Source organism: Zingiber officinale, chromosome 4A, assembly GCF_018446385.1.
Source record: "Zingiber officinale cultivar Zhangliang chromosome 4A, Zo_v1.1, whole genome shotgun sequence".
Lineage (NCBI taxonomy): Eukaryota > Viridiplantae > Streptophyta > Magnoliopsida > Zingiberales > Zingiberaceae > Zingiber > Zingiber officinale.
The window spans coordinates 115,228,040-115,251,830 of record NC_055992.1 but is presented as its reverse complement, the minus strand read 5'-3'; the positions used below and the strand labels follow the sequence as shown (position 1 = coordinate 115,251,830).

The window sequence follows — 23,791 nt, the reverse complement described above, 5'->3', positions numbered from 1 at the left end:
TGAGGTCTTTATGTCCATCAATCGGTTTTGGTCGAAACCGGCTGATGGATTTAGAGACCTTGAAATGACATGAAACTAGTTCTTATGTGTTCATCTAGTTATCTTGATTGTAAAAATACTATCAAATATCAATTTGACCCAATATATTAAGAACAGTAATTTTTTAAATATGAATATATCTAAAAAATTAATTCATGTTCAAAAAATCAATGCTCTCACTATATTGGGTCAAATTGATGTTTGAGAGAATTGATATAATCATAAGAACTAGAAGAACTCATAGGATCTGGTTTTACTTCATTCCGAGCTCTCTAGGTCCATCAACCGATTTTGGTAGAATGAACCTACATTAATTTTATTTAGGTTCATTCGGCCATAATTTCAAAAAAAAAATAATTACTCTTAATATATTACGTCAAATTGATATTTGATAGTATTTTTACAATCAGGAGACTAGACGAAAACACAAAAACTGGTTTAATGTCATTTCAAGGTTTCTAGGTCCCTCAAATTGATTTCGGCCGAAATCGGTTGATGGACCTAGAGACCTTGAAATGACATGAAACCAGTTTCTATGTGTTCGTCTAGTTCTCCTGATTGTAAAAATACTATTAAATATCAATTTGATGCAATATATTGAGAGCAGTAATTTTTTGAACACGAATATATTCGGAAAACTAATTTATATTAAAAAAAAACACTGCTCTCAATATATTAGGTTTGATGTTTGATAGCATTTTTATAATCAGGAGAACTAGACAAACATATAGGAATTTATTTCATATCATTCCGAGGTCTCTAGATCCATGAGACGATTTTGGTCGAAACCTACTGATGAATTTTTCAAATAGAATAAAATCGATTCAACCGATTTATTTTTCCAGTCGAATTTATTTGAGTACGAGGGTAAAATTAGAAGTTGGTACGTGATTTAGTAATTTTGAAACTATGATACATGATTTGAGTATTTTGAAAATTTATCTACTATGTTCGATAAAAAGTTGTTGATTTTATCCACTTTTCTCAATCAAGATAAACAAACATAATAGATTATAGATTTCTTTCCCTTCCCATATCTCTAGATTTATTTCATCCATCCATGATCCACGTCATCAGATAAACAGACCATAATATCAAAGTTGTGATCTCCACAAGTTCATACTTAAAAAAAAAAGCATTTATGTCGGCAAAGCTGGAAAAAAAAAAAAACACTCCCATAATAATCAACTGTAATTTTTTTTATTTATCTCTTCGTATATAATCGTGAAATCGATCTGCATAGCACCACGGGATCTTTTGCTTAAAATAAAAGGCACTTACGTGCGCTAGGGACACAACCCAATTGGTAAACGAGCTTGGTGATGAACCCGCAGAGTAAAGTCTGGTTCTCGCTGGACACATGACGGCGATGTTGAATTTTTTGTACACCTGGTTGTCAAGTCTGAAATTACTTGTGTTTCCTGATTTACCTGTACATTTGGCGCAAGCCAGAACATTTTAAAAAGACATTTATGTGCCTCCAAGCCTTGGTGCACCGCAGCATGCTGAAACAGTTTTCCAAGCACTCATGATTCAAACTCTAGCCACGATATATTACAGGTTAGGATGAAAACATCTAAAAGGTTGGCTGCTACGTAAGAAATCATTTGTTCTTCCAAATTTGCCTAGTAGCCGGGCCGCCCATCTCAAAAATTAGTTGGATTGATATATATACTGTGGCTCCTGAGCACGATGATAGATTCTTAGAGTCGTGCCATAGTTATGGATTTTCGCCGATAGAGGTAGGCAGTTGGACGAATTGCTTTATCGTAGATTTTCGCCGACAGAGGTAGGCAGTTGGATGCGTCAATTAAGAGGGAACGCCACCTACCTGGTTAGGTCCGTCAGGTTTGAGTACCCGAATTAACGAGAAACACAAAAGGAAGGCATTTCTGTTTCAGCAGATCAATTTCTGTACGTGCTCGGAAACCTGTCTGTCTTATCTCTCCTCATGCGTTCCACACGCTATGCTCAATGTCAATTGCAGATCACTCTCTGCCTCAGGCCAGGACAGCTGCGGGCACTGAGCTTCGATCTTCTCCTTCATCTGTTTCCCGAACGAGAAGAGACTTTGGTCTTCCGATGAAGAATTGCAAGCTTCCGAGGCCGCCAAACTGATCCAGTCTGCGAAATTCAGCGTGGAATTCGACGTTCCTGAATTCGAGTTCATGTCGAGTTGGTGCAGTGCTGCCTTCTTGCCGCTCCTGGTCTCGACCATTAGCGTCCTCTGCACTCTGTACAGGCGATGAAGCTCGCGCACCTGAAACCTGAAGACCTCTTCCTGCTTCATCATCGTGTTCCTCAAATGATTAGTGTTTGCGGAATCCCTCCTCCATCCTTGACCTGCTACCGCATTTCTGAAACGGCAAGAACGAATGCATCATGAACTCGAAAGAAGGATTTTTTTTTTTTTTTAAGAAAATATGAAAGGAAAAAAAAGAGAGAATGTTAAAGAAAAGAAAAGACAGTTGATTCAAACAAAAAAGAAAAGGTAGATTTGTATACTTCTCGGGTTCCATCATGTTGTTGCAATTCCATCGAAGTATGTAAATCTCATGAAGCTGTCAAGAAGAATCAACAGCACAAAGCTTTTCAAATAAAATACATGAATGAAAAACACAAAGTTAATTCCTTTCATCCCTGCTCACCTTGAAGCCTGCAATCCACTGCTCATCTTCCCCAAGTCAAGATGAACACCTGAGTCTTCTCTTTCATTTCACTTCATTGAGATTGGGCCAAAGGGAATGGTGAGGAATCCTATATCGAAATCAAAATATGGCACGGTTTTAAGTTGTGCTCCGAATTTATCCGATCGACAAAGGTGGGGACTTTAGTCGAGTAGAATGATACCATTCCTCCCTCCCTCTTCAAAACAGATATAAAAAGTCTTTGTCCCTTATTGCACTGTTATAGAATTAGGTGGTTTGAGGTGATCTCTGAAAGATCTGGTTGAGTGGGCCTCGACGACTAGATGATAAGAGTAGATTGGTTGAGTGAACCGGTGTGATACTCATCCAAAGAGGGAATGCATCTAGGCCAGCTCTTTGACAATCAAGTAGTCCAATAGAGTGGGACTTCACCTATCAAACTATAACTATCGAAAGTAAGTAACCTTTCATGATTTATATATCAATCAGTAGAACTACTTGAGATCATTAGAAAAAACAAAGAAGAAAGTATAAGTGGTTCAATGGATATCAATCTAACAAAAGGATGAACAAAGAGAACATGATTGAAAGAGGTGATGATTACATTATGAAAAAAGAACTAATAGCCTTATCTTATCTCTTTATGTCAACTCTGAGTTCATCACAAATGATGGAAACAAAGAACTTTCTGACCAAAGTCAAACTCCCCCAAAAAGAAGAGGAGGAATAATGTGCAGATGAACATGAGGAGAAAGCAGATAGACATCACTGTCCAGTATTGTGCAATGCCCCAAGGTTTTACAGGGATTAGTTTAATGGTGACCCATCTCTCTCTGTCTGGTCCAGAACTCCATTGTTGTTTGTTGGCTTGTTGCAGAAAGGTCCAAGTGAATGAGGCACTGCCAAATGTCTTCTTCTTCTGCCTTCCTTTCTCTGACTATTATTCTGGTCCTCTTCTTCTTTAACTGCAAAATCTAGCTGATTCATTGCATGTTTGGTTACTAACATGGGCTGCTATACAACCAGACAAATCATCTATTTATTTATTTTTTTAAAAAAAAAAAGAAGGAAAAAATTGATTTGTTGGAGGATAGAGAAGATATGATTGGAATGGAGATTGGCCTGTTCTACTTGTGTTCCACATTTACTTTCTGAACTAAAAGAATCTAGAATCCTTTTTGAGACCTTGATAATAGAACAATTAATGGTAGGATTTTAGACTCCAAAATCATCAATTGAAGAAAGCAATAGATAATTGCAAGGATAATAAGAAGAGGAACATGCATGAACACTAACAACTATTCATTAACTTCGTTTAATCTTTTCAACTAATATGAAATTGTGAAGAAAGATAATTAAAAATAGATTTGGAAGATAATTGTAGCATTGATAAACAGGATCTACCTTTGGCATTTAGTTCATTTTGGTTTCTTCTTCCTATCTCGTGATTAAATTGACTCTCCAACTACCCAACATGAACAAATAGGTCCAGCTATGAGGCAACTAAAGTTAGATATTTCCAATAAATATGAGAGTGCTTCCAAAATCAAATTCCATCAGATAATAAAATAAATTAAATTAAAATTTTGGTTTATGAGAATGTTTGGATATATACGAGGTTTGTCTGTGTATATAAATATCTATTTGTATGTATATCAAACCAAATTGAATGAAAACGAACTAGGTCATGTTATCGAATTGTGTCCAATATTATCGTCTCCGCAAAATATATGTCCTATTGTGTGACTTGAAATTAATCTTACAGATATGCAACCAAAGACATCATAATTGCAATTAGTGATTGAGAGGCCTAACAATAATTAAGATGAAGATTCAATCACCTCATCCAACCATGCTTAACTTGTCTAGCCCTTACACGTAGCCTAGTTCAACCGACATATCCACTCGTCTTGCTTTGTCAACTCACTTGTAGCCTTTCGATAGATCTGGTTTTGGTTGATCCATCCTATCTAGCAGTCTTGTTCTCTAAAATTGAAAAGTTTAGAATGAACTGCTTGGTTCAAATCTTGGAATGGAAACATCATTCTACTCAAATGATCATTTCATCTTAAATTAACCCATCCACACTTTGCAATTGAAATCATTTCTATTCCGGTGCACCTAAAAAATTAACGCTTTCAAGAAAAAAAAAATCTCTCGATTAACTAATAAACTTGCCTCATTCAGCTCCTTCTTGTTCAGGGAATTGAAATTTCCCTGATTCCATGTAGTTCAACTCCAACTGCTCGATTTTGTAAATCTTAAAGCCTCTTATCCGGATTTCCTGAGGAATTGAGTTGTCTTTGTAATCAACATGCTCAAGAGTCCATCCTTTGTTTTGAACATGTCCTGTCACTTTGACCTGAGAGAGATCGCAAATAAACATGGATTAGATACAGTGAGATTGTAGTTAAAATCTTCAAAGCGAGCTAGCAATGGCAGAAGCATCTCTTTTCTAATTATGTTCAATAAAGGGCCTGAAAAAAATACATCAGCTTGATCGTTAGCAGTGATGACAAGAGTTCCGTCCAAGCGGAGGCCATCAAGGACTATGTTCTGGCCATTGATGACCAAGGTAGATCTCTGGGAAATGGAGCATCCTTTGCCGACTTTCCATATTACATCTGTGAATGTTGAGGCCCACTTCGGACTCCATGTGACGCGGGGCCACACTTCCACCTCCTGACCATTGAAGATGTCAATAATGGGATCAGCTACAAGGACTCCAGCCTGCAAAAAAATCTAACATCTGCTTAGAAGAGTGAGCATTTGCTTAACAAATTAAAAGATCACTGGAATCACTTTGTTTCAATCAGTTATTATTCCCTGTCGAACTGTGGCTAATAAGCACACTAAAGATCCAACTCGGTAACCTTTTTATATATTTGTTCGAACAAAGGAATCAAGTTGTTATCAGATTTCATTTTTCCCTTTATAACCAAATATGCATAGCCTTGTAAATAGTCCTTCTCGAACATTACCTTTTTTAGCATGAGACAATTCGCTCTATAAACAGCCATCTCTCCACTTGTCGCGCTATGGTATGGGTTTCCTTTTGGCACCTGTATTCAATCAATTACTTGAATCAGTGCAATTTCCATGAGTAGAAACGAAAAGGAACAAGAGAGGATAGACCCATAATCCTCTCTATAGAACCTTCCCAGCTAAAGAATCATTCAAACAAAGATGAAAGGAGATGATAATCAATAGATAACTTGGACGTTTTTTTTTCTTCAACCAATTTTAACAAACCTAACGAGTGTTTAGGAATATGTTCACAAAAGATGACTTTGGTATATGACGATAATCAATCAGAAACTAATACATTATATGAAGTTAGATCCATATGCAAGATCAAAAATTGATATAGAGAAGGCAGATAAATACCTTGGAAGCATCTTCGGGGTTATTTTTTACTGGTGCATAAGCAAGCCATTTATCCACTACCTAAAAAAGGTAAGAGGAAAATAAACAGTTAAGTTTGGCGTGTAAATGCGAATAAAAAATTAATACCACGTAAAAAAGTCCAGTCACTTTATGAGTTTAAGTAACAAACACAACAAAATCTAGTATGAATCAGTAAAGCTACACTAAAAAATAAACCTATAAGTTATTCCGATCCACAGTCAGCAACATGCATAACACGTATATCATAAAGCTAAGAAAGGAATATTGCAAAAGACCACTGGGCACAATCCAAGCTAAAAGGCTAATGCTCTAGATGTGATCCTTTGAGCAAGACCAAGACTGGTTGCTCTAATAATGTTTAGGCCGTCATTCAGTTCAAATCATTCAAATGCTTTGTTACCTCATGTAACAATATCATAGTGGTTTGGCAAATAACTCAGACTTCGAAGTGTAGTTATGGGTTATATAGCATGATATATCAACACGTATATAAGAAAACAAGGATATAATGTGAAGATACTTTTGCTGACCTAGAAAAATGATAGTTAAGTCCAGATAATGGAGATTGAATGATCCTCAATAGTATCGCAGGCTAAATGCAAATAAAATAATGACTAGTAAAAGTTAGGGATTTCCAGACAAGTCCTAATAGTTGAGCTTGAACATAACCCAAACATAGAACGAAAAAGTAATCATGATTGAAAGTTGAACTCTCACAGTGAATCCAATCTTCGCTGATGCAGGAAGAGATTTTGGATAATCTTGCATCATACATTCCAAACGCGTTGAGGACTTAAAGGATGTCTTGCTTGAATCTTTGTATCTGAAATAAGGATGAAAGAAGGCAGTTTATCATATTAAAGCTTAATATCTACGAAAGGGCAGTTGTTATAATTGTGTGTCATGCTTTCTCTTCACATGAAATGAAGTTATCTTGTAGTAGAACATAATCAAAGTAATCAATGCCTCATTTTTCCTCTCAAAGAAACAACAAACAACTCAATGCCCACTTTATTGACTTCAGCATTCAATGTGCTTGGAACATATGCCACTTGCCTGACTTCATACGGAAAAAAAATGCAAATGCAAATTTCAACGATTTTTATCTTCTTTATTCCGCAAACTTGACAGCCAATGCAATCGCAATAATTCCTCAATTGTGAGATAGTATATTAATGATTTTGATTGTTGATTAAACTATTAATAGTTTGTCATATTTTTATTTCTTTTGAGAATGTGAAACACTTAGGATTCAACAACCACATAGCTTATTTTCATTCATAGTAAATGTCTAGATTTTAAAAGAGAATTTTGAGTAAAGACATGGTTTAAGTTGGGAGGTTCCAACTCTACTTACTAGAATTTTCATTATCAACTAAACGTTAAAATTAAGCTGAGTTAATTCTCAAAAAAATGAGAATTTTCTGGTAATCTCTCCCATTGGAATTTCACGTTATTAAGGGATAGATTTATTAACATGGACATTCACTTCAGAAAGCTATACTTATTTTCCATCATAAAAAGAAAGGCAAGTTGATTTAAAAGGGTATAGAAGAGTGACAATACTTGGGATTAACAAATTCAGCAATAGCACCTCGCGTTTTGCTAAGCTCCTGTATGTATGGTTCAAGCTCCAAAATAAGCTACAAAAAAAGAGAGATTTGATCTAATTACAACATTCAGTATCCAGATATATGAGAGTATGGAATTTGAAACAATTTTTAGATGGTTCTAAAAGATGTTTATTTATAACTTGAAGTTGGCTAAATCTCAATAAATTTTTCTTCATTATCTTAGAAAATATGTAAATAATGCAACTTAGCACCGATGATTAAAATTAAGCTTAATCATGAACACCCCCATTTGGCTCTAACTGCGCAAGGCAAACAAGTTTGAACTCAGAGTAAGCTTTTTGATGAACAAGCAGAAAACATTATCTTTGAGCTTGATTGAAATCGAGTTCAATTTGATATAACCTTTTTGACATCTAAACAATTATCAGAAAAGATGCTCACCTGGTTTATGTTTCCAGGGAAAGGAGAAAATCCAGTCTCACAGTTTACATCTCCATCAGCATGCCCAGTCGCTCTTAGTAAGGGGCCCAACTGATTATACTCCACATTAATTACCATTTTGTACCTAAATATCATCTATTTAATATAGATATCAATCAAGGAAATAGGACAGGTTACTTGATAGTGAATAATTATTTAAAATATAACTAGTTTGTGTGTAAGAATAGGATACATAAATCAGCCATACCAATTTTGGCATTAGTTCTTTCTATGCATATAATAATTGACCAACACCAATATATATATATATATATATATATTATTGAAAAAAAAAGAAAAATAGGAGTAGACAATCAAGTAATTACTTTCAAAGGGTACCCATGAAAAATAAGAAACATTATAGATCAAGAAAAAGGAAACAAATGTCAACTTTGTTGAGGAAAATGGATATGAATATATGATTATGCAAAAGACAACTAGAATCCTATTTTGACATATTGTAGCATGAAGGTGATTACGCTCATCCCAGGCAGCCCTCATAGCCCATCCCAGTTATGTAAAGGGAGGTAAATCACGGAGTCAACTTATAGCCGACCGTCAAAGTGCTAAAGGGTGGACCTATTTTTACATATTAGATATATATAGAGAGAGAAGTATAAACATCTAAGTAGAAACTCATTTTAATAATTAAGCAAAGATCAAACACTATAAGCATCAGAGTACAAAAAGTGTATTACCATCCGTATGAGTAAGTTGGGCTATCCCTCCCATAGCTTCTTTTGCCTTTCTGGGAACTGCGAGAGAATTGACTTGATATCCTCGGGTTGCGCTGACACCCAATGAAGCAGGAATACCCTAAATAAACAAATGAAGAAAGTTAGCAATTCATTTTTATTAAATTTCAGCATAATACAGAATACAAACAAAGAGAAAGTATTTGAGATATCAACCTTAAATAGTAATCCATTGGTATCTTGAAAAAACAGAACCCATCTAATATCTGCTCTATGCCTGAGAGAGAAACAGACTCTAGTAGATTCAGTTACTAAGACCAAAGAATACAGCATAAAAAGAATCGACTGATAAAAACACACCAGAGGTTAAGTAGACCACTCGAGAAAAGAAGTGTGTGCACATCACCATGACCATGTGGCTTTGTCTGATTAAAATCACATTGAAATATTATGCCAAGAGAAAGTAAGTTCTTGGTAATAGTAAAATGAAAGAGTTTAGCTAATTATATCAATATTATAGATCCATGTGAGAAATAAATGATAGAAGAGGAAGTCACCTGCATTTTGTAGCTGTCATTTGGGTCCAATGCAAGTCTTGCGTCATTATCATTTAAGCATGCTACTTTTTCCTGCAAAGTGATTGTTGAAAAACAAGGTAAATCCTTTGCCATGTGAAATTATTAAAAGGGAGCATATTAGACAACTGATACAACCTGTTTAAGAAGTTTCACTTGAGAGCTTTTCATTCCAAAATAATAATTTGATTCTAAAAGCGATAATGTTGGCGCATGAGTGTCATCAGATGTCATTATCACCAGAGGAATTTCAGCTTCACCATGACCTAGAAAGTTAATAGCAGAATGATCAGTAGCAGCCTGTCACAGCTACCACATTTCTTCTCCTTCATGACGTAGATATGAAAAATGGATCAACGATAGTTTTGTACTTAAATCTATTTTTTTTATTCATCAATGGTGCAGTTAGTAAGAAAAGAGAAAAACATTTAGTCACGTTCAAAAGTGAGACTAATAAATTGCAAATTGACTTTCTTATGGTTAGGAAGAAAGAAACAAAAAAATTGTAAAAATTGCAAGGTCATCCTTAAAAAAAGCTTAACTATCCAACATAGGTTAGTAGTGTTGGATATGCGCCTCAAGCATAGTATCAATAGAAAGAAAATATATACAACTTCTAGAATTAAGTGGTGGAAGTTAAGCATGGGAAGCAAAATATATTTAAGGAGAAGGTAAGAGTACAAGTATTAGGTGAAATATATGGTGACTCTAATACGATATGGGATAAGATGATATCAAAGTTGGAAATAGTAGCTAAGAGTGTACTCGATGAGTCAAAGGGGCATACACCACTAAGTAAGGAATCTTAGTGGTGGAATGAGAAAGTACAAGAGAAAGTGAAGGAAAAATGAATAGTTTATAAGGAATTATATATTTGTAAGAACAAGGAAAACTTAAAAAAATATACAATAGCCAAGAAAGAGGCTAAGAAAGTAGTGAATGAAGCAAAGAATAAAACTTTTGAACAATTATATCAAAAATTAGATACAAAAGAAGGGGAAAGAGACATTTATAGAATAGTTAAAGTGAGAGAAAGGAAGACAAGAGATTTTATCCAAATAAAATGTATTAAAGATGAATGTAATAGGGTACTAGTAAACGATGGAAAAATAAAAGAGCGGTGGAAGAGGTATTTTCATCAACTTTTTAATAAAAGTTTAGGCGATCAACTTAACTTAGGTAATTTAAATAGATCAAATGAGTATAGAAATTTAAATTTTTATCGTAGAATTCAAACTTCAGAAGTAGAACAAGCTTTAAATGGGATGCACAATGGAAAAACCGTTGGACCAGATCGTATTTTGATAGAAATATGGAAGTGCATAGGGAAACAAGATATTGAATGACATATAAAATTATTTAACATGATATTGAAAATGAAAAAAAATATCTGATCAATGGAGGGTAAGTACTATTATGCAAGCTATATGAGTATTAAACTAATAAGTCATACCATGAAACTTTGGAAAAAAGTAATAGAAAAAAGATTAAGGAGACCACGGTGACTAAAAATTAATTTAGGTTCATGCTTGCAAGGTGGACAATAGAAGTTATATATCTTCTTAGACAATTAATTAAAACATATCGGAAGTAAAAACAAGATCTGCATATGGTATTCATTGACTTAGAAAAAGCTTATGATAGAGTCTGAATTCTAGAAATGATAAGTGTTAGCGTAACATATATTGAACTAATTAAGGATATGTACGAGGATGTAACGACCAGAATAAAGACTTCAGGTGGAGTAATTGAAGCATTTCCAATAAAAATAGGGTTATATCAAGGATCAACTCTAAATTCCTATCTTTTTATATTAATTATGGACGAATTCACTACATACATTTAAGATACAATACCGTGGTGCATATTGTTTGCAGATGATATTGTTTTGGTAGATGAAACACGTGAAGAAATAAATGTTATACTAGAATCTTAGCAGGAAATACTAAAAGGGAGAGGTTTTAGGTTTAGTAGAATAAAGACAGAATATATGGAATTTAAGTTTAGCAATATTAGATATAATGAGACAATTGTTAAGATAGAAGATGACGAGTTGATCGAAACCGAGAGTTTTAAATATTTAGAATCATTTTTGCAAAACGATGGAGGTATTGGAGAGATATCTTACATAGAATACCATCAGGATGGTTGAAATGGAGGAAAGCGTCAAGGGAAGTTCTACAAACTCACAGTTAGATCTATTATGTTATATGGAGCTGAATGTTAGGCTATAACTCAAGCACATGAGCAGAAAGATGAGAGTTAGATGAGGATGTTAAGGTGGATATGTGGACATATGAGGATGGACAGAATAAGAAATGAGAGGATTAGAGAGAAAGTCGTCGGAGTTGCATCTATTGAGGAAAAACTCTGAGAGACACGTTTAAAATAGTACGGGCATGCACTTAAACGACCAATAAATGCTCCAGTTACGTGATGTGAAACTATAACAAACATACATATCAAACGAGGAAGAGGAAGACCAAAAAAGACTTGGTTAGCAACAATAAAAAAAAAAGGGCAGTCCGGTGCATGAAGCTCCCGCCATGCGGGTCCCGGGGAAGGATCCATTGTACGAAGCTTTACCCTGCTTTTTGCAAGAGGTTGTTTCCAGGATTCGAACCCGTGACCTTTTGGTCACATGACAACAATTTTACTGTTGCGCCAAGGCTCCCCCTTCTGGTTAGTAACAATAAAATAAGATAAAATTTATTTATGAATAGATGATGATATAGTAGAAGCTAGAGCTCAATGACGTAAAAGAATCCATAGAGCCAACTCTACCTAGTAGGATAAAGCTTGGTTGTTGTTGTATCAATGGTGCATTTATTACATTGTTCTATTGATGCTTTGAAAGTCTTAAGATGTGCCCATTATTTATGGATCTATAAGGCAAGAAAAAAAGGTAATAGGAACTTCTCAGGCAGTCAAGGTGCAGGGTGATAAAACTCAAATTGCTGCAGAGTTACAAATCTCTTTTTTCTTTTAATCCCAATCATTCCTTATAGATTAGAATACCAAAAAAGCATCCTTGTAATTTGAAGTCATTGGAGACTGCGAACGGTTCTAAATGATACTTCACGTAATTAAAAATTAATCAAAATAAAATGTTCCCATCATAGTGCAAAAAATTCCTACCTGAACCTTGAATTCTCAATCAAGTTAACTACTAGGATATCAAGGTTAAATATAAGCCTTACTTAGGCAAAACATAGAGTAAATATCAATTTGACTCAAGTTTCTCCAAACTCACAAGTATTAGCCTTTATAAATTTTTACAGTTTTAAAGTTCGCTGATTTCTGACTGTTGTTCCATCAAATTTGTTAGAAAAGAGCCATAGAATATTATCACTCTATTTCTTTAAGCCTCGGGGAGATAAGGGAAGACCTAAAATTCCAACAAAATGATCAAGCAGTATGAGGATAGGATAACAAATTGACTGATAAGTATAGAACGTGCAACATAACAATATTCTACTAATCAATAGTAAATCAAGTAAGTTATGATTAGCAAGTCAAGTTACTCAATTTATGACCATTACTCCAGAAAACAATTATAAGCATTTTCTTCTATCAAATTATACTTAACAACTGCAATGATCTATGATGTATGTATTGACAGTGCAATCCTTCTCAAATAAGCCAATATGCATAACAACCTTGTACTGTTCTACAGCTAGCCTCTTGCAATGCCAGAATAGACTCAATGTAGTATTGAAGGAAACATCTGTTTGTTGTAGTTTCAGAAGGAAGGGCCAACTGCAACATAAAGTTGGGTAGAATTATGTGAAAATAACAAAAAGTAGGCATAATCAGCTAAACTATGTGCACTAGCAACTAATACTTCAAACATTAACTTGAATAGTAAGCATAGACAATTTATATCAGCAGCTGCAAGCTTCTAAGAGATACATAAATGTTAAGGATGGCAAAGTAACTCATTCTTCTGGGGTTTTAGTGATTATTTCAATTGTGTGAATAATTTGTATTATACGTGTAATAATTTGATATCCATGGTGCGATCGTCTTCCATATAGAGAAAACTATAATATTCACAAAAGCATGTTACTAACTTTAATTCCTTTGTAGCCAAGTCGTTCCCCGAGCCCACCAGCCACAAGTACAAAGGCAGCTTTCCTAGATTCTCGCACACCAGCCTCTTCCAACAAGGTAAATTTCTCATCACCAAATGTCAGAATTTCTCCTGATGGGACCTGCAGAACTACTAAATATTAGGTTCAAATCTTGAATTTCCATTTCAAGTGAAACAGTAAGATAACAATCTGATATCTGATGATATCTCCTATGACTAGTTGATAAAAAAAAATTAAAACCACTGCAGGAAGTGACACTGTAACATAACAGTCTAATATCTGATATTATCAGTTCTGACTTTGTTGATAAAAAAATTTAAAACCAATGTAGGATTTCTATAAAGTTAACTGACATAAAAATGCTAAGAGTATCCAGTGCTTTGAACTATTTACTTAAAACAAAAGATTTACCCAAGAATTATGTTGAGAGACAGAAACGTGAACCTATCATTGATTGATATAAGCAATTCTATTAAGTTTTTTGTTGTTGCACTATCTGCTATTTGGGTAACAACCACTGAACATTGGATGACAATTTGCATACCACGTAACAACATGTTTGTTCTAAGGAAGATCCTTAAGATGAATTGTGGCATGTCACGTCAAGCACAACAGAATTCATAGTTTGACATTTGATGACAAGATGTTAGATGGGGCATTGCTCCATCAGATGTAATGGGAATTAGATCAAAATAGTTGTGTCGTTATTGCATCATAGCAACCAAGGCAAAATTTCTTATGACTGAAAATTTCAAATATTTAACTTCATCCCACAACCCTGACCCTTCTAATTATTTTGTAGCAAAACAATCAATGGAGATCATCAGCTGCATAGTCAACTTTAAAATAGCTCAAGTGGTCCTCTTCACCATCATTCATCAAGTTGTGTTTCTCCCAATTATTTGGGGTTGGCGACAGGGATCTTGTCCCTTCATTAAGCTCACATTAATAGCAATATCAAAATCAATTATATAATTTTTGTAGTATGTGAAGTAAAATCTACTTTTGACACCCTCTACCCCTTAATTCCACTCTGATCTTTAATCCTTATAATTATAAAATTTATTAATCACCTTCGAACATTAAATAACTGATATAGCACACATGCACGCATACAAAAAAGAAAGTTGAGTTTATAGTTTAACGTAGTATTTCATAACTGTTGAAAATACTTTTGAAAATCGAGTTATCTGTCATAACAAGAAGGAAATAATATAGTACTCACGGAAGGAGTGAACCCATCATATGGATTTTTCCCAGCTTTTGAATCAGACAAAAGTTTTCTTGCATTTTGAATATACGATACCAAACCACCAGGATAGCTTGAATTAAGTCGAGCAACCTAAAAGATAAAGGCATATCAAAAAATGTTATCCTGATTCCTGAAAAAGACAGCTTGAAAGTTTAAAATTAATTTTCAACATTAACTATTCATGTTTATTCATCTGTTATGCTCCTGTGTTTCAACTGGGAAATAATACAAAAAAGAAACCAGATATTAGTGAGAAGATGCAATATTTAACAGGAGTGTAGAACAACTGCTTCAAATATGTGAATAAATAAAATGATTTCAATACTAAAAAGGCATATACTGAGATAAAATTCAACATAAAAAAATATGAACTTTATCGGCAAATTAAAAAAATCTTTCACCATCAGCCCTTATACCAACATTTCAGCCAATACTAAAACACCAGAACACCTATCTGACTTCCTCATAGTAAAAGCAATTATCACTTTCTTCCTCTTGATTTTCTATGTGTTTTGTTTTCTTCAAAATAGCATCTTAGTGAGTTGTTTTGTATATCTGGAATTACATTTACACAAATGATCATCAAATGAGTTCCACCAGATCATCGTTATATCTACATGAACCACTGCATCTGAAGTATCATAGGAAGCTAAATAATGGCAAAGAAATGGGATCACTCAACCAACCAAAACACGTCTCAAACTATTCCTGATATTGTGCGTTATCTGAACAATAACTCAGGTTAGAACCTCATTTCTCATTGTTATTGGCCCATACATAGTTGGATGATTTCAATTGGTCTCGGTGCCAATATTTATTTTTTGAACCATGACATTTACAAAATAAGAAAAAGGGAAAAAGGAACTGAATTTCTTTAATGATGCAAAAGAACTCTAAAACATATGATCCTAGACAAAATGATAGTGTTTCTTCAAATGTTAAAAACATAAAAAATTTGTTGGATAAGATACATTCTAAAGAAACCAGATTTATCTGTGCCCGAAAGATCAAAAGAATACACGAAGAATATGCTAACCTGATGTAAAAAATTCTTTTTCCTTGTATCATCCACACCTGGCTCTGGCCAATGATCAAACAAATGCTTTTGCCCCTTATCTAATAGCATCTTTGCAAGTGCAATCTGATAAAAAATGGCCCGCTTTAAACCAAGAAATAAAACTTTACAAGTCATGCACTAAGAACAGAAAAAAAAAAATTGAACCATGACCAGAGTTCCAATCAATCATTTTATATAGGCGATGCCAACTATTATTTTTAGTAAACAATGCACAGCCGAGTTTTCGTCTACTTCACTTATTAGGTGCTATAAATTACGGTATAGAATACTGGACTTAAAAATTTAACATCCACGTAAAGTGAACATTTGTACAGAGATAAGCCAAGTCAACAATGCGCAAGGGATACAAGCTTAATGGAGCATGTGCTCGTCCATACATCTCCTTCCCAGGTCTCACCAATAATATAGCAAAACTAACCAACTAATAAGGACCATTCTCATTTCTCATTGATGTAAATTTCCTTTGAGAAGCAAAAAAGAATCCTCACCGACCACTTCAGTCATTAAGACAATCAACAAGTGGAGTCTTTTGGCCGTAGAAGAACATTACTATCTACAAGCCGTGAAATTCAAATAGCTCCTCAAGAACATACCTTAAAATCTAACTATAGTACGACGTCTTAATGGGGAAAAATAAAGGGGACAAGAATAAAAATCCCATCTTTCCTGATGTTGTTTAGGTCAAGACACGAAAATAAAAGGTTGGACTTCGGACGACCTCCTCGGCGGAGAGAATTCCGAGATTCTTGTCGAGATTCGGGGATGACGAGATCCAGCCACCGGCGATGCTCAGCCCTCCGAGATTCTCTCCGGCGGATTCCATCTTGCAAAGATCGGAGAAGGCCCAATGCGGATCTCGCCGATGGAGAGGAAATCAGCAACCGAAATAAGAACAAAAAAAATTACTTTTTTGTTATATAAATTGTGCGGGTTAAATTTTTATTATAAATTAGTAAAAAAAAAAGGAAGAAGATAAAAGACAGTGTTTAATATTCACCTTACGAAACTAAACAAAATAGGAAAAAAAAATGAGGCTAGAGAAAGTTGATCAAGATATTATTATTATTAGTATAATTATTATTATAATACAGGTAACATTAATCACCTCTCATTCCTTTACATTAATTATAATTATGATTAAACTACTAATCTTTTTCATATTGTTTTCTAATACAATAATGTTACAATATATTTAGAAGTTTTTTCTTGTTTTTTGATTTCTCTAGCATCTTAAGCAAACCCACAAAGTAGTCCTCTTCGCATGGAATCCTAAGTGCACCATTTTGATCGAACCCAAACTCCTCGGCTACCCTCTCCATCAGAGTTCGGAAAGTCGGGAGGCCAAGGTAACTTATGGGGATCACAAAAGGCCGCATGTTGTCACCGACGTACACCGGTAAGCACCCTTTGGGGACCACGAACGATTTCATGCTGTCGACCAACAAAGACTCTTTGAGTTCCTCCTCGATTGCTTCCCTCTTCCTTTTACACGAAAAGGAAATTGAAATTTTCAAATAACCAATGGAGTAACCCATCGCTATCAACAAAAGTGTTAAAATATCATCAACAAGAACTAAGAATTCAATACAATAAGAACCGATGAAATATATGAATAAAGAGATACAAATTGAATTTCTTAGGGCGAGGATTCGGCCAACTACCTCCCTTCCTGGAGGAAAGGATGAGAGGTAGATGGTGGCCTTATCTTCGCCCTTTCTCGATATTTAGTTATTGAATACTTTTTTTTAGCTTCGTATGAATGCTATTTGAATTTATTTCTCGCGGATATTTTTAGAAAATGTCTAATTTTTATCTGTCCCCATCCCATGTTTAGTGTCCCAACGTTTGGCAGTTTAATTTAGATCTCAACATAATTATTAGATCTTTAGAATTTATTTAATTATTAACTAATATTTTACGGGAATTAGCAACCTTGTTTACTAATGGATCTTAATCCACTGGACGCCGCCATTTCGATTTCCTAGAAAGATCCTCACGCAATCTTTCACAACGGGAACGAACTGTCACGAAAAGTCAGCCACGTTTGAGATGAGTCGGCAGAGTCAAACGATGCCTTCGAGGTCAAAGCGAAAAGGGGGTTCATATGGAAGTTTACTTCTTCTTTTTTCAGTCAATCGCGGTTCGTGGACTGCAGCCTTTGCGGTCTCAATCTTTGATCGATTCAACCCTTCGATGGTTCCTTTAATATCTGCTTCCGATCGAGTCATGGCATCGATTCTTCTCCATGTCGTCGTTAGAACCGGCAATGGACGGCACTGACGACGCCTCCGTCGCCGCCGTAAGGATCGGCACAGAGGCCATGGTCGCCGCCGTTGCGTTCCTATTCATGGTCGTCGTCTTCGTCTTCTTCTTCTACCTCTACGCTCGCCGCCGCCTGCGTTCCGGAAGTGGCCGATTTGTCTTTTCCAACACTGCTCCCGACATCGGCAGACGCGGCCTTGACGCCGCCGCGCTCGCAGCCCTGCCCGCCACCGTGTACAGCTCCGCAGACTTCAAGGACCGCGGCGGGCTCGAGTGCGCGGTCTGCCTCACTGAGCTCGCCGACGGCGAGGCGGCCCGGGTGCTCCCCGCCTGCGGCCACGGTTTCCACCTCGAGTGCATCGACATGTGGTTCCACTCCCGCGCCACCTGCCCTCTCTGTCGCCGGCGAGTCGTCGTCGGCGAGGCCTCCTCCCCAAAAACAGAGCCTCCGAGTCCTCTTCCTCCGCCTCCGGAGGCTTCTGCCCGGGAACCGCCGGCGTTTCCGACCAACGTGTTGATTTGGGGCGGCCGAGGCCAGGAAGGCTCTCTGGTGATCGAGATCCCAAGGAGAGCCGTCGGCGGATCCGGGTCGCAAGTCTCGCCGTCGACGACGGCTTCGGCCGCAGAGGAGTCGAGGTCGCTGTTGTCGGTGAGATTCCAGTCGCTAAGACGGCTCTGGAGCCAGGGGAGGAGGGCCGGCCCCTCTTCGATTGAGTTCCTCGACGTCGAGCAAGGAATCGCCGAGGGAAGCGCTCCGCTGCCCCAGACTCCAGCCGCGAAGCAATAACGCTGCCGGAGATCGAAAGCTTAGCTCGAGCTCCGAGTTGCACTGGCGGCTCGCCGATCACCGGAACTCGTCATAAGTTTGATTCTTTGCTGCGTAGAAAGCCAAAATTAAGCATACTTGTAACAATTCCCATATACTGTGATGAAGAATTCTTCACCACTCTGAAAATTCATCATTTTTATGCTATTTAATTTGATTCGTTGATGCCAAAAATTATTGTTTGGGGTGCATGAGTTTGTTTGCGTTGTTAACAAATTGGAAATAGCTAAGGGATAATTACAAAATTGATGGCAACAACTAAAAGAAACAGCAGTGAACTCACTGTATGATCAAGCAAAGAGCTGTAAATTTCAAATATAACAAAATAACAACCACCTTGCACATATATATATACATGTCATTCGAGGGACTCGATAGCTCCAATTATCCACACGGAAAAGTTCCTGCCTAAATAACAATGATTTAAATGTCGTAATCAATGTCAGTGATATTTTGTGACACTGATCGCTTCACTAGGTTCCCTTGCTCATCGTACAAGTCAAGATTCTGACAAGGTGAAGGGAAAATGGATCCAATCACATGGCCATCGACAAAGGAACACTGGAAGATATGCTTCTTCTTGTAGGTTAAGCCCACTGACATGTCTCGGAAACTGACATCCTTGATTGGAATGTCTTCGCTGCCATGGATCCGAACTGGAACCCTCACACCCTGGCCATGGATACTGCTGAAGGATATATTGGTGATGATAGGCAGAGCTTTAGGATCGAAACCTTCATCAGGATGTTCATTGTAATCAGTCTTTATTACGATTCCGACACGAACATTTTCAAAGATTACATTCCGGTAGGCAATGTTCCGAACATAGCCACCTCTTCCAGGGGCTGTCTTTATTCTTACCCCTCGCCTCGTCTCCCAAACAAAAAGATTTTCCACTGTGACATTTGAGACCCCACCAGACATCTCGCTGCCAATGGATATTCCAGCACTGTGAACAATTGTATACCAAAAAACATATCAGAAATCTCAAAAGACTGAAGTAGTTGAATCGTTAAGCAAGCTGCCCATATAAAAATACCATAAGAACACAATCAATCTAAACTTTCTTGCTGCATGAACTAAACTAGTGTACTGAAACTAGTTTCATTGAATGGCCAACAGGACAGAAAGATGAAGATCAATTAACCGAGTGGGTTGAATGATCATGTGCCATAACTTGATAGATATTCATTTCAGACGGCCTTATTTCTATCCTTAATTTGCAATACAAGTATCTGTAAATATGTAACTGTATACATAATCCATAGAACAAAAAAATCTTACCTAACCACAGACCGAACAATGAGATTACGAATTATAATGTTAGTAGATGGCCGTCCATATGCTATTCCATACTGATCCCAGCCACTTTTTATGGCTATTGCATCATCACCCACACATATATAAGAATTTTCTATCAAGACATCCTGGCATGAATCTGTAGAGAAAATGCAGAGTGATCAACATTTGGGAGACATTACTAAGAAAAAAGTATATTGTAGCTGCAAAAACAATAATTATTTACAAGGAATCAAGTGTTTTTTAAATTTTCTTGAGCATAAATAGAGTTCAATAAGGGTGTGTAGGGGGTTGTTTTAACTTTAAGTTACGATTTACTTCAACACATGTCACACCAATAATGCTTGAATAATAGAAAAAGAACCTATTGTTCAATTCTGCTTGAATCTATGACATAACTAATGATATGGGAAAAGAGTGCCCTAAGACATTCGTACCTGGGTCAATACCGTCTGTGTTTGGAGCTCCAAAAACAGGAGCTAAGATAGTGATTCCAGAGATAGTGACATTCTTGCAATCATAAGGATGAAGTGTCCAAAATGGAGAATTACGGAGAGTTATGTTGGAGATGACAATATCCTTGGACCACATAAGTTGCACAAGAGGGCCTCTTGTGTTGGTGAGGATTTTCTTCTTGTATTTAGTCCACCATGCTTGACCTTGACCATCAATTGTGCCATTATAGCCTGTTTCATAAATACAAAATGTTTTTAAGAAAAGGAAGTGCGCCATGATACACCAAAAGTACTTTTAAAAAATTGAAAGATAAGTAGTTCAACGATGATGTAATAAAAAAAAAAAAATCATGCATTCATGTACTATTTTAATTTAATAAAAGTACAGTGAAACTGCCAAAAACTAGCAAAAGTTCTTATGGATAGCTGTTCATGAGCTGTGAAATATGTCCACAGTTTACTAACTAAAGTTAAAAGCTGGCTTTCTATAAACACTAAAATTATATTAAACCACCCAAACCAGTAGTTTTCCTTCAATCTTATTATAAATGGTAATTTCAGCAGCAGCAGTAGATTGAGTGGGATTGAGAAAGCAAAAACATTGTATATTTTCATATATAGTAAAAGGAACAATATATGAGAGAAACTGCTAAAGGTAATGAAACAGGATGAGTACTAGAACTCCTTCCCCTAGTTCAGTGTTGGATTTGATGCTTTTACCATAGTAAACTTATAGCTATGCATATGCAAGCACCTCTCAACTAAAAAACTAGGAGTCTTGTGATTGTCAAATTAAACTCCCTTGGTTGTCGGAACACTTCCCTATGGGGCATGACACCAATCTCTATAGTTTGCACACTGAACATCTTATGAGGATACAAAACTATTTATCTTCTCATGCCTCTCAGATGGTATATATAGCATTGTCTTGGCAATTCATTATAGATAAAAAAAATATATCTATAGTGTATAAATTGATTTATAATATACCATTATCATACTTGCTAAGGTTGTAATGTCCAAGTGAGAAATTCGTTTTTTTATCATTATAGCTATGAAACAGAAGTGAAGATGATGAGGAACATATATAAAAAAAAACAAATTACTAACCGGTGATGACAATATCTCTCAGGTTTTGACCATGTATTAGACTTCCATATCGAGGCCCCTTGTGTTCCCGTCCATATCCATATGAAGGTAAAGGAGGCATCAACGGCCAATGATTTTCATCCTTATTAAGAGGTAACAATAAATGAATTAAATATAACAACAACAACCAAACCTTATTCCATTAGGTGGGTCGGCTTCATTCAATAAATGAATCAAGTATAACTCAACATATCTCAAATAAACAGTATTTTTAAATACGGAGAAATAGAGAAGGCAGGGGAGAGAAGATTGGAGAATTACTAGAAACAAGAATCTTACACACACACATGCAAAAAAAAAAAAAAAGTCCTATTCCTTGATGTTATGATGTTTCTGCTTGATATTAAACAGCAAGAAATATTGTAGATTAATTGAGTAGGTGAAAGCAATTCTAATAGGAAAAAATTGGTATTTCAAATCATTGATATTGACCAACATTTGTCCTTAAGCGAGTCAATTTAGAAACGAGCTTGAGTATTTAAACTCATGTAACTAGATAGGAAAAGCAAAACCTTGCAAAGTACTCTACCTCAATCCCAAGAATCACTGCGCCTTCAGCGAGGAAGAGAGTCATATGATTGGTAAGATTGAAGGGGGCGGTGAGCCAGCGCCCAGCCGGAACATTCAGCTGCCCGCCTCCTCGCGCCCCAGCCTTCGAAATGGCCTCCACGGCACGCTCGAACGCCGCCGTGTTGAGAGTCTTCCCGTCCCCGACCCCGCCGAAATCCGTCAGATTGAACGCCACGGGTCGGAGCCTGGGAATCGGTCGCGCCGCTGCTTTCATACGGAACAACCCCACCCCGTCGATGGAGTTGACCTGCAACCCGAACACCATCACGAAACCCACGACCCAGAGGACCAAAAGCTGCGTCCGGTGGGCAGTGAGAAACGACATCAGCCAACGGGGGCGCTGGTGGAGCTGCGGCCTCCATGACGAGGAGAAGGTGTCGACCATGGTCGGGTGCCCCAGGAACCGATCGGATCTGCAGAAAAAAAACTCGTCGAGAAGCGAAGAAACAGGGATCAATCGCGAGATCTCGTTGAGGAGAATGCGATGGGAACGAGAAGAAGGAACCGGCAGGGAAGTGCGGATGGAAGATCTAGGGGTTTGGCCATGGGAGAAGCCGATGGACGTGGAGTTAAGGCGGAATGGTTCGAGAGTGTCCGGTCCGGTCCGGTCCCTGCACTAGTGCACTCACTAATTTTGATAATTTGGGAAATATTCCTAAAACCAAATAAATGAATTTATTAAATTAATTGAATTTACATATCTATCATTTATTTAATTCGAAATTGAAATTTTATCTAATAATTCATTTGAATTAATAGGTTATATATATTTTTTGAATAAAAATTACTTAATTAAATTTGGATTTAACAAGCATCAAGAAATAAACAAAACAAATAAAAAGTGTTGAACATCTAAATTTCCTCTATTATCGCGTATGTTAGTAAAAATTGTAATTTTTAATTTTTAATTTTTAATTATGATGAAATCAATATTGTGTATTGCCACGATCCAAGTAGTTCTATGATCTCGCCTCTCATTGAAGAAATATCAAAATTATTGTAGAGGGAAAGTTGTTCCAAGCTGCAAAGCGTTGTGTGACTTGAAGGTTACGTATAAGGCTGTAGATAACCTGAGCGAGTTAAGATTTAGAATACCTAAATTTATTCGATAAGATAATTCAGTCGTGAGTCGAGCGTAAAATGAATTAAATTTTTAAAATGATTATTTATGTTTGACTTGATTTATTTTTTATAAGTTTGAATTTATTTGAAACTTGGCTTGAACCTGATTCATTAAAATGTTATCGAGCTCTCAATTTAAATTTAACTTAAGCTTGGTTCGAGATTAGTTCATTTAGATGTTATCGAGATCTCAATTCAAACTTATTTAATTGTTTGAAAATTTATAATTCAAACTTATTTATTTATTTTATTATTTATTTAGCAT

The 23,791-nt window shown here is 36.2% G+C and overlaps 4 protein-coding genes across 4 annotated transcripts; 1 reads left to right on the top strand and 3 right to left on the bottom strand.

The window, feature by feature from the left end:
- Positions 1–1,217: 1,217 nt before the first annotated feature.
- Positions 1,218–16,740, bottom strand: LOC121970675 (UDP-sugar pyrophosphorylase-like). Its single transcript, XM_042521532.1, has 21 exons — positions 16,562–16,740; positions 15,802–15,906; positions 14,739–14,855; positions 13,493–13,633; positions 13,079–13,178; positions 9,558–9,685; positions 9,402–9,473; positions 9,205–9,269; positions 9,061–9,121; positions 8,834–8,965; positions 8,111–8,245; positions 7,662–7,738; positions 6,813–6,918; positions 6,075–6,134; positions 5,669–5,749; positions 5,178–5,417; positions 4,866–5,049; positions 3,292–3,652; positions 2,688–3,127; positions 2,545–2,600; positions 1,218–2,396 (listed from the first exon to the last, which is right to left on the bottom strand). The coding sequence occupies exons 1-17, from the start codon at positions 16,664–16,666 to the stop codon at positions 4,867–4,869; spliced, it is 1,908 nt and encodes a 635-aa protein (XP_042377466.1). The 5' UTR covers positions 16,667–16,740; the 3' UTR covers positions 1,218–2,396; positions 2,545–2,600; positions 2,688–3,127; positions 3,292–3,652; position 4,866.
- Positions 16,741–17,024: 284 nt separating this feature from the next.
- LOC121972659 (auxin-induced protein X10A-like) lies at positions 17,025–17,378 on the bottom strand. Its single transcript, XM_042524310.1, has one exon. The coding sequence runs from the start codon at positions 17,376–17,378 to the stop codon at positions 17,025–17,027; it is 354 nt and encodes a 117-aa protein (XP_042380244.1).
- A 592-nt stretch (positions 17,379–17,970) lies between these two features.
- LOC121973580 (E3 ubiquitin-protein ligase EL5-like) lies at positions 17,971–19,110 on the top strand. The gene has a single exon (XM_042524979.1). The coding sequence runs from the start codon at positions 18,089–18,091 to the stop codon at positions 18,890–18,892; it is 804 nt and encodes a 267-aa protein (XP_042380913.1). The 5' UTR covers positions 17,971–18,088; the 3' UTR covers positions 18,893–19,110.
- Positions 19,111–19,218: 108 nt separating this feature from the next.
- LOC121970674 (probable polygalacturonase) lies at positions 19,219–23,003 on the bottom strand. The gene is made up of 5 exons (XM_042521530.1): positions 22,364–23,003; positions 21,796–21,916; positions 20,668–20,916; positions 20,216–20,369; positions 19,219–19,880 (listed from the first exon to the last, which is right to left on the bottom strand). The coding sequence occupies exons 1-5, from the start codon at positions 22,787–22,789 to the stop codon at positions 19,355–19,357; spliced, it is 1,476 nt and encodes a 491-aa protein (XP_042377464.1). The 5' UTR covers positions 22,790–23,003; the 3' UTR covers positions 19,219–19,354.
- Between the last annotated feature and the right edge of the window lie 788 nt (positions 23,004–23,791).

Bases quoted from the DNA above. Each gene is read 5' to 3' on its own strand.
- LOC121970674 (XM_042521530.1), bottom strand. From the start codon at position 22,789: ATGGTCGACACCTTCTCCTCGTCATGGAGGCCGCAGCTCCACCAGCGC. The intron at 20,370-20,667 runs GTACGAATGTCT...TTTTCTCTACAG, and splicing joins CACAGACGGTATTGACCCAG to ATTCATGCCAGGATGTCTTG. The intron at 19,881-20,215 runs GTAAGATTTTTT...AATTGTTCACAG, and splicing joins ATTGTTCGGTCTGTGGTTAG to TGCTGGAATATCCATTGGCA.
- LOC121973580 (XM_042524979.1), top strand. From the start codon at position 18,089: ATGTCGTCGTTAGAACCGGCAATGGACGGCACTGACGACGCCTCCGTC.
- LOC121972659 (XM_042524310.1), bottom strand. From the start codon at position 17,378: ATGGGTTACTCCATTGGTTATTTGAAAATTTCAATTTCCTTTTCGTGT.
- LOC121970675 (XM_042521532.1), bottom strand. From the start codon at position 16,666: ATGGAATCCGCCGGAGAGAATCTCGGAGGGCTGAGCATCGCCGGTGGC. The intron at 8,966-9,060 runs GTTGATATCTCA...TTGTTTATTTAG, and splicing joins CCAATGGATTACTATTTAAG to GGTATTCCTGCTTCATTGGG. The intron at 5,750-6,074 runs GTATTTATCTGC...GATTGAATACAG, and splicing joins ACCCCGAAGATGCTTCCAAG to GTGCCAAAAGGAAACCCATA.